This window comes from Pipistrellus hanaki, assembly GCF_964339955.1.
Source record: "Pipistrellus hanaki genome assembly, chromosome: 1".
Taxonomy (NCBI): Eukaryota; Metazoa; Chordata; class Mammalia; order Chiroptera; family Vespertilionidae; genus Pipistrellus; species Pipistrellus hanaki.
Genome location: NC_140503.1, coordinates 128,850,023 through 128,865,193, shown reverse-complemented (window position 1 = coordinate 128,865,193; position 15,171 = coordinate 128,850,023). Strand labels below are relative to the sequence as shown.

Genomic DNA, 15,171 nt, shown 5'->3' with positions numbered 1-15,171 from the left:
TGATTATACTGCCTCCTAAATGGCTTAATAAGATGCACAAAATGGCCCTTGCTGGTTTGGCTCAGTGGATGAAGTGTGGCCTGTGGACTCAAGGGTTCTGGGTTCAGTTCTGGTCAAGGGTGCATGCCCAGGTGTGGGCTTCATCCCAGTGGGGTGTGTGTAGGAGGCAACTGATCAATGGTTCTCTCTCTTCATTGATGTTTCTATCTCTCTCTCTCTCCTCCTTCCTCTCTGATATTAATAAAAATACATTTTTTAAAAAAGATGCACTACATGACCTATAAATCTTTCTCTTATTCATCAATTAACTGCAAAAGTTTATGTATACTTTTTAAAAACTTTTGTGAGGTTTGCCACTACTTCATCATAACAATATATTCTGACAAATGTACCCAAAACATCCACCAGCCAAGAAACCTTTAAGGGTGATGGTTTGTGTGCTTTTTTTAATTGTATAATTCATTTATACAGAGAAATCATTTGGATTGACCTATATACAGTTTTTCTTAATTTTTACTTCCCCTGGCCAATTATAGTTCACATACCAATCAATATTTACTTGAATTGATCACCATTATAAATCTGCCATGACACAGAACTTTTAGTCCCCACTTAAAGACTAGGATCTCATTTGAACAGGAACACTTTATAATAAAAGATTAATGTCTTTCCCCCCTTTTATGAATAAATCCACCAAAATTGACCTAAAGCGGTCAAAATTTCAACATATTCCATTGTCTTTTCAAACCCATTATTCGCAGGCATTATAAACCAAGGCAAATAAAGTCCACTTTCCCCAAGCCTTCTACAACTTACTACACACTCTCAAGTTTAGCTTTTACTATCTCCTTTCACATTCTGGCACAACCAGATAGTTTTCCTTTAAGACAAAACTACTCTCTTTTTCCCTCCTTTTTTTTTATACTTATTACCAGTCAACTGCCTTCCCTCTTACTTCTCAGACAACACTAAAACTTTCAACCAAATTCTTAAGGTGGCTTTCCTTTCAGTAATCTAAATATACTGTCAGTTCATGTGTGTTTATCGCCCCAAAATGCTACACTTTAAAAATGGCAATTTTCTTAATTGGCTCAAAAAACAATATGGCTTGGTTTCATTTGGTAAAGTTAATATGATTTAAAATATATATATTTATATATATATATATACACATATGCACACAAACACATTTTTAAATCAAAGAAACAAAATACTTTAAAGACATGCCAATTTGAAAGGCATCAAAGTAAAAAAAATAAAAGCAAATCCTAAAAACTACAATAAAAAATTTAAATAATTGGCAGATTAAATGAATGAAAATGAGGAATGTGTAGTGGAAAAAAAACAAACTAACATAAAACATTCCAGTTGATAAAATGGAAAACCTATTACGTTTTATGGTTTTCCATGGAACTTATGTTTCAATGTAAATTCTGAAATATTACATGTATTCCATGTAAACTTTAGATGCCAAAGTTAAAATTTCAAATTCTGCACACAAAGTTTATCAAAATAACACTGGTAAAATCCTAGTATTTGCAAAATTTTAAGTTTTGGCAAATACCGTAAATACCACAATTGGTTAGTATTGAAAAGTCATGATGAATGCAGAATGAAGAGAAGACCCATTTCATAAATATTTCATTTGATTGAAAATACCAGGCTTGAATGTTCTAAATCATATTGAGAAAATATCGGGGGGGGGTGGGGAGGGTGGGGGGTGGGAGGATTGCAGTTTATATATAATCTTTAGCTGCCTTAAAAAAAAAAAGGGAACAACCACCAAAACCAACCAAAAACATAGAAAATGTTAAGACTGGTATTAAGTAACCCTGCAATGCTCCCATGCTCACATTACAAGATAAAACAAACTGTACACATTTATAAATAGTTTCTCCACTAGTTAACATCTTTATACCAAAGTCTCTTTCCGTTTGCCACTGAAGTGGGTTTTGTCCCTTGCTTTTCGGAAGCCAGATTGTGTTCGGTGTGCTTTGACATTCTTAATGTTGTCTGCGGCGTGCACTGGGGAGCCACATTCTGAAGTATCTCCATCAGCTTCGACCTGCGTCACACTGGACCCCGTGGATGGCCTTCTCTGGGCCCTGATGCTCCTGGCGGCAGCGGGGTTGTTCTCTTCACACTCCTCGTGGAGCTCTGGCAAACCTTCCCGCTCAGGGGAACTAGCAGCCTGCTGGAAAGGGGCAATAGCAGTGCGAATACAATTGAACCACTGCTGTTTGTGGAACACATCATTTGCTTGTAGAGTGTGTGACTGGCCTGGTGAGGGATCTTGGAAGCGAACTCTAAAGATATTTTTAGCTAGAGAAATAAAAATAAAAATAAATAAGTAAAACAGCAGACAAAAAGATTATTCTAGATGACATGGTCATACTATCTTAAAAAGGGTGCGAGTTATTCTATATAATAAAAGGCTAATATGGAAATTGTCCCCTTGACCGGGAGTTTGACCAGGGGCCATCCAGCCAACCTCCTGTGTCCCCTCCTTCTCCCCCCGGGCGGTCCTGGCCCTCTAGTTTATATAATATGCAAATCAGTTAGGTAGATACATAATATAAAGTTCATACATGACTTATCAGATACACCTGCTGAAGTTAGAGCAGCAAAGCACTTTGCATATCCTATCTAAGAGTGATATGCAAATTAACCATCATTTTGCTATACCCACCAGCCACACCCACCAGCAAATCAAGATCGAGCATGCAAATTAACCCAACCAAGATGGCTGTGGTCATGGAGCGAGCAGCCTTGGCAATGGAGGAAGACAAGCTTTCCACACACCCTGGCCAGCCCAGGCCTCCACTCAAGGCTACAAAGTTTCAATTATAGAAGATAATAAATCCCAACAAAAATGGCGCAACCACAAAGCTGGAGAGAGCAGGAGGCTTGAGTTGTCCCTGGCAATGGAGGAAGCCACGCTTTCGCAGCCTTGGCCTGCCTTGGCCTCTGCTTAAATCTACAAAGTTTCAATTATAGAAGATAAATAAATCCCAACAAAAATGGCTGTGGCCATGGAGCAAGCAAGAGGCGTGGCTCCACCCAAGGCTACAGTTTCAATTACAGAAGATAAATAAATCCCAGATCCTAGGGCCTCCGCTTGAGTTGCTGGGGGCGTGGCCGGCTTGCAAACCACTACAGGCCCCTTGCCCAGGCCGCCCCATGCCCCAAAGAAACCCCCACCCTGATCCGGGACACCCTTCAGGGCAAACCAGTTGGCCCCCCTCCCATGTACCAGGCCTCTATCCTATCTAATAAAAGAATAATGTGCAAATTGAACATCACTCCAACACAGAAGATGGTTTCCCCCATATGGTCAAAGATGGCTGCCCCCATGTGAACACAAGATGACCACCACAAGATGGCCAGCAGTGGAGGGCAATTGGGAGAGACCTGCAAAGGAGGCAGTTAGGGGTGATCAAACATTCAGGGAGGGCAGTTAGGAGTGACTAGGCCAGCAGAGGAGGGAAGTTAGAGGTGACCAGGCCTGCAGGAAATGGCAGTTGAGCGGGGGGGGGGACCCAGGCCTGCAGGGGAGAGCAGTTGCGGGAGACCAGGCCTGCAGGGGAGGGCAGTTAGGAGAGACCAGGCCTGCAGGGGAGGACAGACAGGGGCAAACAGGCTGGCAGGGGAGCAGCTAGGCATCAATCAGGCTGGCAGGGGAGTAGTTAGGGGGTGATCAGGCTGACAGGCAGAAGCAGTTAGGGGCAATCAGGAAGGTAGGCAGGCGAGCAGCTGGGAGCCAGCATTCCTGGATTGTGAGAGGGATATCCGACTACCCATTTAGGATCGAGCCTAAATGGACAGTTGGACCCCTAAATGGACCCCTCAAGGGGTCCGGATTGGAGAGGATGCAGGCTGGGCTGAGGGACATCTCCTCCCTATCATGTAAGAATTTTGTGCATCGGTCCTCTAGTTAATGAACATAATAATATATATATATATATATATATATATATATATATATATATATATATATATATAGGACAACGGGACCTATTTCATTTCTAATTTTTTGTGTAGGAACAGAACTTTTAAAGATTAAAACAAAATATATTTCGGTTCTGAGTTTGTTTAGTTAAACTGTTTTAAAACTAGTATTTTTACCTTTATCTGAGTTGCTGAAAGCCCCTCGAAAGGACCCTCCCATTCTCACATCTCCATCCTGTAGATCTTCTAACACCAGCTCTTGGACTGGGATAGGCTGCCGGTAAACCTGGTAAGAGTGTCGGTCATTTCGTGTAACAGGCCGGGTCAAAACCAAGATGTCTTGAAACAGGAAAATGTAAAGTTTCTGGAGGAAGGGGAAACAAACCCTTCTTAAGTATGGCACTTTGTGACTGTAGGTGATTGAAATCCATTAAAAGAACTTGATTTGACATTAATTTCATCACATTAATTTATTAAGATACCTTTACAAATGACCCCATAAAGATCAAGGCTGTGCATATTCTACATAGACAGCTTTTCTAATCTCAGATTGTATAAAACTTTTAAAATTGGTGTGTAACTTTAGATTAAGCAGCAGCTGAGTAAATACTACTTCCCACAAAGACCTGATTATCAGCAGTAACATGACTAGAAACACCAGTACTGTATTCCATAGTTTTCTAACAAAGGATTAAAAAATGCAAGCTGGTAAAAATGTTAATTAATGGTTCTACTTTGTCACAAATTTAAGCCTAATTGTTTTAAAACAATTAGGCCTCATGATAGAAATCAGAGATATCACATTTCAACTTTTTCCAAAAAAGAACCTCAACTTATAAATTGAGCTTTTGAAAAGTACTTTATGAAACAAAATACTATCTATCTAAGCTTATACTTAGTTCTAGCTGGTGCTTTTGTAATGATTTAAAAAATAAGTTTGCTTTCATTCAATCTGCTGCAGAAATGTGTTCAGTAGTATTAAGAATGACTTCCATTACTATAAAATAAATTCTACATTTTTTGAATGAGTATTCTTTATTATATATTATGAAACTATTCAGAAAGGAATCTCCGAGCCAAACAAGTTGATGACTTATGCTTCAAAACAAAATATTATTGATTCTCCACTAAGGCATGTAAGTAATTCATGAGAAATCATGTTTGCTTTATCAAATAACATGAAATAAAACCCAGTAACCTTTCATTATGTGATAAATTTAAACAGGGTTGGAAAGAAAAATAATAGCTCACTTCACATTAGCATTCAAATGCACTCACATGTCCATTTTTGTTCTTCAGTTCCCCGTGGCAAAGCAATGCTTTGCTTGCCTCAATTCTAGGATCCTTCTGCTTTTCATCCAGATACTCCAGTTTGTCAATGTAATATTGGCATTCTGATTCGCCTTTCTTCAAGTTGATATCAGAGAGAACACCTTGTATTATCAGTACCTAAAAATTACCAAAACATTGATGGAGCATTTTTAGCTTACTAATGTATCCTGCTCCCCTATAAGGCTAAAACATCTTTTCAAAATGATAAAATTTTAAAGTTTAAAGGGACTCTAGAAATCAAGTAAATTCAATCAGTCCCTTCATTCTACATATAAAAAAAACAGTGTCAGCCAAATTGGGTGATTTGCCCAAAGTCACATAGCTAGCTAGTGAAAGAGATCAGATTAGAATCTAGTTTTGTGATTAAAATATAAACTATATTACGTCTCTTTATACTATGCAGTGCACTACCATATTGGGTACTAAAAACAACAGAACACTTCGCTATGCTGATGTGATATGCATAAAATTTGAGAGTATCATTGTAAATTTTTTTAAGGCTAGCTAATATATAAATTTGCAAAACATGAGTATTTGACTACTTACAGCTTCTTCCAGAAGCTGAACATCAGGGTGGTCTTTTGGAGTGTGTCTAAGAATTTCTTTTAACAGTAAAGGGTATTTGACTAGGCGACTTCGAGGAATATCTAGGAAGCTCCAAAGATCTAGTTTTCGACTGAAGGGAGACTCAAGACATCGCTGGAGAAAGTCCTGGACTCTTGGATCTTGTTTCTTTTGATCAAGAAGAGCTTTGGCTGCCAGCTGGTTACTACAATAGCCTTTGTAGGCATTCAAGCCTGGCAACTACAGAGTAATTAAAGAAAACAAAGTATGGTAAGTTTCTGTTATGATTTAGTCCATTAGTAAGCCTGGGAATATGAAACACAAAAATTACAGCTATTCCTAAAAGTTTTAACAAGCTGTGAAAATTTTCCTGCAGGTGACTAGGGGGAAGGATAGTGTTTTGGGCTGACATCAGAACGCCCTATTCCAATAATTTAACTAAATTCAACCAAAAACTCATGACTTCCCCCAACCTCAGTAAGATGCTCTTCTTCTGTATTCCCAGGACACCTGAGTGTTCCTCTGGCACATTCATCACCAACCCCGAGACTGTTTATATACTTGACAGATATTCTTTCACTAAACTTTAAATGTAGAAACTGTCTTTCATCACCTAATCTCCTGTGATCCCTCCTAGAACAGTGCCTAGTATCTGGCAGGCACAAATGTTAACCAAAAGAATGAAACAAATAATTAATGACATATACTGTGGGGATTCTGTCCAAAGAGGGGAGACTATATATATATATATATTTAAACTATCATTCATGAAGTATTTTTTTTGAAATAGAGACTATACTAGTAACTTCTTACAGCTACTAATTTTGTTCAGTTTTAATGTCTTACCTATTTTTAGAATCCAGTTACTGTATCAAATCATCTGATATTCATAAAAAATGACAAGTATAGAAAATATGTAAAAAACTATCTGAAGCAAACAACTCCATACATACCCAGTTCACAAGAATGTCACCAATCTGCTCTATTGTTCCAGAAGGTTTGGTTGCTTCTCCTAACCTTGCCAACAAATCTGAAGTATAGAAAAGCAGAAATATCAATAGTAGGCTTATTTTAAAGTAATTCAGCATTAAATTTAAAATGATCTGTGTTACTACTCTTCAGATACTAATGAAAATTAAGGAGTATATTTTACCTTCATGCAGAGGTATGTAAGCATCCAGATCACCAAATATTTGTGTTAGTTCCTCTTCTGACATAATAGATAACTTTAACATGGGGTCATGGTAGGCCTAATAGATGGGAAGAAACGTGTCACACAAAGATATTGAGTAAATAAAACACAATGAGAGGATCTGTAATTATTCCCTGTTTCTTAAAAACTAGAGAGGAATTCTATTCGTTTTACTAAAAGACATTAAGGTAGATATTAATCCGCAAGTAGACGCTCTTACTGATATTCATACTTAAAGAGATGTGTTTAATAAATCTCATCTTTACTGTTTGTAAAAAAAGTATTCATCAGTAGATATTTTCTACTTTTCATTTTTAAAGGTTAAGAGAATTATCCTTTGGAATTCGTGAAATATTTTTAAAAACTAGGACATATAATAAAAAGTTATTTACTGACCTTTCTTGCAAGCTTGAGATCCTCAATTAAATCCTGTTCACCTCGAGACATTTCATATATTGCCTAAAAAAAATCCAGTAAACATGATAGGTATTCCTTTCTTTGAGAAAAGAATATTATACACAATTGATATTTACTGATATTTTGAATGATGCTTTTTGAAGTGACTCAGTCTGAAATCTGTAATTCAGAATGGAATCTGAAATAAGAGGCTGCCATGTTTCATAATTTTACCCTCTCCTTATAGTTAAGTTTGATGATCACCACCCATCAAAAAGTACTACTCAGCATGTGTTATGGATTGCTGCTCAAAATTGCAAGTTGACTTTGTCATAGGCATTAATTTGCTATTCTTCTTGCAAAACACGTTTAAAAAATAGGGACTATTTTTAAAAATATAAGTGAATAAATATAGTCTATTGTATGCCAGCATACCTCCTGACGTTTAATTTCTTTGGTAGTTAAAGACTCCTTCATGCCGACGTCTAACATCTCTGACCACAATACACTACTTCTCCTTTTAGCAGGTGTTGGGACTGTTGATCTGCTCCATGACTTCTGGGCTGAAGCTGGGGATCTATTGTCACCACGAAGGGTAAATGACTTAAAAGAAAACAAACAAACACAGAGGTGAGTAAAAGAGAAAAGATTTGAAAGATACACTAATTATTCCTTTTTCTTAAAAAAAAAAAAAATAAGACAAACACCAAAGTTCTGAGAATTTCTCTATGAATAAAACAACCATTTATCCAAGCTTTAATCTATCATTTTAAAGTGTTTAAAAAAATTTGTTTAAGTATAAGAATATAAACCTGTTTGTATAACTCAAAGAAAAATACAAATCTGAGGCTTCTATAAAATGTCTCCTTCACTACATTACTTGGCTCCCCATCCTCTCTCTCACTGACCTGTATTGTTTGACCAAAACGTCTGACTGCTCCATTTCTTACAGGAGAGATTAAATTTGCCAAGGATGTGACTCGAGCTAGAGGACGAACTCTTTTATTGCTTGGCTCCTAAAAAAAAAAAAACAAATACAGATTATGCTAAAATGCTAAGAACACTTATTAAAAAATAAGTAGTATAAAAAGCCAGTCAAATATTTGAATTATCACTGGGCACATAACAAATATCATTAAACAGAAGAAAAACTAAAATTAAAACAAAGAAATTAGATTCTAAAACCCTATAGAACTTTTTAGTTTAATACAGAGGTTAACTTTTAAAAAAAAAGCCCACAGTATTATGAAAATTTTCAAACATACATAAGAATGGAGAATAGCAAAATAGATCTCATGTGCTTATCATTCAGCTTCGATAGTTTTTTGGTGGAATAATTTGTTTCGTGTCTGCCCCTACAGGAATATTTTAAAGCAAATCCAAGACACTGTATCATTTCATTCATAAACACTTCATTTGGAGACTAGCTTTTAAATGAACATGTAGGACACTGGAATAGGTCATGGGAGGTGTTCAAGCAGAGGCAGGCGTCAGCAGTTAAGAGCATTCAGGCTCTGAAAATGACTGTGCCTAAATCCTGGTTCTAGCACTTTTTAGGCAACATCCTGGGCCTCAGTTTTCTTATCTGTAAAATGTAGTATTAGAACTTCTCTTATAAAGTTGTTATGAAGGTTAAATAAAATATGTTTAAGGGGTTCAGAATAGTGCTTGAAACATACTAAGTTTCAACTATCACTAATATTTTTTTCTTAGAAATATTTCCACTTACTATGTATATGTTGAGATTTAGAAATAATTAGTTCTTTTCTTAATTTATTAACTTAAAGGAAAAATATAGAGACATGCAGTAGAAATACTTATTTTTCTACATGTATTGTTTTAAAAATAACAGTATATAGCAAACACATCACTTATTCAAGGATCTCAAAAGTTCACAAAATTCATTATTCTAATTTTACTGCTAGGAAAATGGAGGCATACCATTAGGTGACTCATTGAGCTATTGAAATAAAGAAGGACAGATCATAAAACAGGCCTATCCTTTATGTCTATGGAGTATAATTATTTGTTTGTATTTGAGGCCTTTGACAATTGTGGCATCTTGACAAAATAATATAGAAGGATCTATAATTAAAATTAGCAATTAAAAATAAAAACTACAATTTAAAAATAATAGATGAAACGTTGTTTTTTTTTCCTAAAAATTCTTTGATATGACTAAAGTCATAAAAAAAAAAGTAAGGGCTGTGGAAATTGAGTAAAAATAATCCCCTAAAGTAATTTAAGAATAAAGTGGCAGAAAGAGTTAAAATTCTCTGAAAACTTAAATTATTCAAATAGTCAAAGAAGCAATTAGTTATTAAAGCTAATACATATACACACACACATACACACACACACACACACACACACACATGTATTTAACCTTTTTCCATATATATATGAACAATACCTACTAAAGTAAGGAGACTGTGTAGATAATCAATTCAGGCCTTTGAAGACCGTAAGAGGAGCTACAGACTAACCCTATCCCACCAAAATAATTAATCCAAAGTAAAACTTTGACTATAAAGCCACTAATGTGCAAATGGTAAATGAACTGAAAGATATGTTGTAAAATGACACACTGTGTGGCTGAGGACATGTGTGAATGCCTTTACAATATACATCTGTGCAAGACTGAAGTGACACATGCGTGGGCAGGTCTAACATAAGGCATTCCTTTCTATTTAGTAAAGACAGAACAAAGAATCTTCTGTTTGAATAGAGATACAATTACCTCACAAAGTAAGATATGCCAACATTAACTAGAAACAAAGCAGTTGTCAGAAATTCTGTTCCACTTTTTGAAAAAAGGTTAATTCCTCTTCCTTGTTTAAAACATAATAAATTTGACTTCCTAGTAAATCACAAAATATTTAATTTCAATTTAAAAATCTATGGAAAGGTACTATTCCCAGTAAATTTGAAAGGAAAGATTATTTTAGCTGGAAGATACTATTTTGACATTTATTTTATCACATAAGATAAAATTAATGATAATTCTTTAGAGGGTCAGTTTACTGTACAACTAATATTTTCCTGGTAACTCAAAATTATATGATATTTAAAACTAAAACTACATAATTTAGATTTAGATAATTAAATGTAAATATATCAAAGGCATCTTTCTGAAACTACTGTGGATTTTGTTTATGCACTCTCTTTAGGGTGGCAGGATATTATGCTAAAGCAGTATCTGGTGGTTAAATATGTTCCACAGTCTTTTAGAAACCCATCTATAATCTCACTTTTTCATAAAGGATATATTAGTCTTAAGAGTTTAATCTAATCTAAGATGTCCTGGTAAGAGTGCCTAGCTAGCTCAGTCAGTACAGCATGAGACTTAAAATGTGTTGTAAAGAAGTATGGTACTAAATCAGGAAATGTGGGTGCTGGCGGTGGGGGCAGTGGGAGGACACCTTTGTACTTTTCACACATACTTTGGGGATCCAATAGTAACTTTCCTGCCTTACTTAAAGGACATATATTGAGTTTGACAGACACAACATAAACATTTAGCACATGTATTTTAAAAGTATAAAAAATTTTAATGAATAACTTGAAAAGTGTGAATGAAATGTAAAGATGTAATACTGAATTATGGTTCACTACTAATTTCAGGATATATAAACTATTTGAAAAAAATGTAATACAGAAAACTTCTGTGGAAAAGTGATACGGATTAGGCATTCATGAGTCACCCAGAGGAATGGGATGAAAATTTGTCTTTTAAAATACAGGTTTGGTTTGGCTCATGTGAGCTACAACCAGAAATAGTTTTCTTTAGAGATTCAGATGAACCATTTTAATTCTCGTAGTTTGGTTAATAAGAACCTAAACATTCACACTGTCGCAAAACATATTTTGAAGACAAAGTTTTTCGAGAATTGGTATCAAACCTACGCTTTGCATAGGTATCAAACCTACCCTAAAGGTGCAGGTACAGTGTTTGGAGGTGATGAAGGAAGAGAGGGGGCAGGAGTCTACCTATCTTATCATCAAACAAATTAAGGCTTACATAATGGATTTGTTGCTGCTATTGCTTATTTTTATTTGGAGTGCTGTTAACAACATTATGGTGACTACAAGAAGCTTACAAAAGGGGTACCAGATTTTGAAACTATACAGCTCTACAAAAGACAATCTGAAAATCTACTCAAACAAAGAATACCAAGAAGTTTTATATGCTCAAGGAACTTTCTATCACAGGCAACCTTTCACCAGGGCGAAGTTCACTTAAATGGGGAAAAACATTCAACCTTTACCATAAACTCATGCTGTTTATTTAGGTTAGCTTTTAATCAAACTAACTAGTTTAGCTAGGGGAATCTGCCTTGAGACTGAGCTTTTAATCAATCTATGTATTTTACTAATCCATCTGTAGTCAGATTTTATGCCTTAAAATATTTTCTGGATATTTATCTAAAAACAGAAAAAAGGTTTACTGGGATGTACCTTGCATATAAAAGCAACAACATGGAAAACTTCTATTGTGAACTGAGTTGTTTGTTGTGGGTTTTTTTTGTTTGTTTTTGTAAAATGGTTTCTTCTACTAATGGTGTATTTCAGGAGGGTCTCTTCTACAGTCAACCAAATCAAGACACTTTAAAAAAAAACAGTATGGGTTTGGGTTCATTAGTTTGGATTACTGGATAAATAATTTTCTCTTTTACCTGGCAAGAACTTTAAATACGAAGGATGAAAAAGTTATTTATAAAAAGATAAAAATGAGTTAAGAGCACATAGGATTTCTTCCCTTTCTACTTAGTAATTGAAATAGCCAAATTTAGTTATTTAAGGCTGTGTTGCTAATACCAAAACCCCGACAATATTCCTGTTGTTTTTAATCTTTGGAATAAAGGTAAATCAAAAACATGGCTAGTGTCTAATACCAAACAAAAAAAGGTTAGTTTCAGTATTTATACTGGTCACCATGTAGGCCTTGCTCTAATCAATGAAAATGCTTAGATTATTTTGAGAAAACTGAAACATATAAGCAAAACCCAAACAAACAGAGAAACAAAAACCAAAGTTAAACCACACCAAAAGAAAGCGTACCTTCTAAAGATGGCAGCTATTTTTACAACCAAAGGTGTATGTATATATGATTCACAGCTTTACTGAACCTTAAGAACTGCACATATTTAAAATATATAATTCATAAGTTTTGATATTTGTATATAGCCACAAAACCATCACCACAATCCAGTGTATACAGTTAATAAAGTACAGAAACATTAAATATACTGTATTATGTAGTATAAATGGAATATTCCTATAATAGTAAATCAATTATCAAAAATTAAATAAAATAGCATAAAAATCACAACTTATTTTGATAAATGTTCATACAGATTTCTAAAAACCACACTGACTTCAAACAATTAAAGCAAGGAGGTGGCTGTAGCTAAATAATAATTCACTGGTTTAAATATTTTAACATATTTTTCTTTCTGAAGAAAAAAGTTGCATACAATTATTAGATGTGGAGAAAATAAATAAAAACAAGCACTAGATGCGACAGCATTTTAATTGAAATTTGTTCACTAGCTGGCAGGGGAATCTTATTTATTCCACAAAACAGTTTCTAAGACTAGTTAACATAAATGCAAGTTAAATAAATAGTAACTATTTAATAGGCATTAGAAATGTGACCAATTTAACCAAATTGAGCGGCATAACATTTAAAACCTTTTTCTGCTTCAAGTTTGTGTACATTCATACTATGTTAAGTATAAACCTAACTATATCATAGTTCCTAAACTTTACCAAAGTTCCTGAACACACTTCAAACTTGAATATAAATTAGTTATACATTTTAACACTCAGCAAGATGAAAAGTTAAGTTAAAATTAGAATTAAAGTTCTGTGGAATTAGAAGACATCCTTTTGGTTTAATTCTTCTCTAAAAGTCTTACCTCTGGTTCTCTGAAGGACTGATTATTCACATCCAGGACTCGTATAGTCCTTTTAATAGGTAGGAGACCTCCAATCTCATCATGAGCCACCATGCTTCACCAAGTTTCCCTTAAAATCTTTAGAATTAATCCACATCCAAGTGTCCTATAGCCAAGCACTACACAGATACGCAGGCTTTTCTTCTGAGTGCTCAGCCACCCTTGGCAGCCATTTGCCCATGCCTCTTCCTTGTGGAGCTAACTGCCTCTGGGAGCAGCAGTGAAAAAGCACACAGACCTCAAGGCTCTATGGGAGGGGCTAGCTTCAGACCAGGATCCAGTGGGCGGGCACCCAACAGACACGTAACTACAGCTAACTGACAGCTGGGGCACACCTAGGCTTCTCATTTTTCACTGTGCAAGAGAAAGCTCTTTATCAAGAGGTTTGGAATGTCTACATTAAGGACAGAAGGGAAACGGAAACTGGGTTAATGTAAGGCTTTTTCTGATTTAAAAGCAATCCCAAAGGGAAACGAATTGCTTATTTAGGTTACTTACTCTACTACTTAGTCACAGACAGGAATCCTTTTTTCTATAAAACCCTATTGCCTAGAAAGAAATTTAATATGGGCAACTTGACAAGTTTAAGAAAATAATAATTCAGAATTAAATAAGTGTATATAGCTAAAGGAAAGCTTAATTATCCTGGGACCTTGCCTTTATTTTACATGAGTATAAGTATATTCACAATTGTAAAATTATCTAAGTCTTTAGAAACTGGTTCCCACCATGTTTTCTTGAGATTAACAGAGTAAGTGCAGTAAGCACACCTCAGGTCACTCTGTTCTTGAAATAAATGTGAAGTATAATTGGGCTACCTCACAGTTTAAAGTTCAGTATTTCTTAAGACTTAAAGGCAGTTACTTTTCCTCTGTTTTAAAATTTTTATATCTATTATTATAAAACATCATAATAAATACACAAAAGGTGATTTCTGTTCTAAAAATGTGTAACAGGGTCCTTCTCTATTCTGAATTAACCTTGATATAGTCCTAACAAGGTCAAAAATCTACATAAAAAGTTTTGCATTTTACAGCTGAAGAAATGAAGTTCACAGAGGTGAAGTGAGGTCACATACTAGTGACAGTCTTCTACATTTCTAGCTCACTCCTTTCTTCTCTGGAAAAACACTGCTTCTGTTGGTTTGGTAGTCCTGCTACAAAACCGATTTTCTTCTTTAACATAAACTACTGTATTCTATTTTGAAACACAGGATTTTTATCCTAACTATGAAAGGCATACTGCTGGTAACCTGCAAAATTATTTCCATTCTTAGGATTTATTAGGAGCAAAGAAATCTGAAAAATCTACTGTGTAGAAGGCATTATTCTAAATAATGTGGATGGTACAAAAAAAGGTTTCATTCTAATCCTAAAGTGCTAGATAATAGACCATTGTGTAAAGGGAGGACACATGAAGAGATATACAAGACAGCTTTTGAAAATTCCAAAATAACCTATATAGCTAGTAAGTGTTCAGAAGGAGAAACCACTTCTGGTAGTTTTCTGAGCTGAGATGAGAAAAGACGCTAGGGAATAGGCTTTAAGATGTTATTTCATGCCTTGAAGGCCATGCTATGATTTTCATAGGTCTGAGCAAGGGATAAGTGCATGGTTTTCTCAAAAGAACAAAATGAATTCAGTGCGAGGTCACGGGCTGTGGGTAAAGACAAAGGAGCAGAGGGTTTTATTGAGCAGATGTGAGAGAGAAATAAAAATTATGTTGTAAAGTGGTGTTGAAGTTGGTTTTAAGGATGACTGAAAAATGCAAAAGTCACAA

At 35.2% G+C, this 15,171-nt stretch overlaps 1 protein-coding gene across 2 annotated transcripts in view; it reads right to left on the bottom strand.

Moving 5' to 3' along the window:
* Nucleotides 1-418: 418 nt before the first annotated feature.
* NET1 (neuroepithelial cell transforming 1) overlaps nt 419-15,171 on the bottom strand; it is a 41,517-nt gene continuing 26,764 nt past the window's right edge. Inside the window, exons 1-10 of one of the 2 annotated variants that reach the window (XM_084868467.1) lie at nt 13,354-13,624; nt 8,341-8,448; nt 7,868-8,035; nt 7,433-7,495; nt 6,998-7,094; nt 6,798-6,874; nt 5,827-6,084; nt 5,227-5,397; nt 4,126-4,312; nt 419-2,322 (exon numbers count right to left, since the gene is read on the bottom strand). In XM_084868467.1, the coding sequence (XP_084724593.1) occupies nt 1,913-2,322; nt 4,126-4,312; nt 5,227-5,397; nt 5,827-6,084; nt 6,798-6,874; nt 6,998-7,094; nt 7,433-7,495; nt 7,868-8,035; nt 8,341-8,448; nt 13,354-13,446 (1,632 nt within the window). In that variant the 5' untranslated portion in view covers nt 13,447-13,624 and the 3' untranslated portion in view covers nt 419-1,912. Of the gene's footprint in view, nt 2,323-4,125; nt 4,313-5,226; nt 5,398-5,826; nt 6,085-6,797; nt 6,875-6,997; nt 7,095-7,432; nt 7,496-7,867; nt 8,036-8,340; nt 8,449-13,353; nt 13,625-15,171 lie in introns of those variants that run through there. The other variant, XM_084868466.1, reaches the window with a different exon arrangement.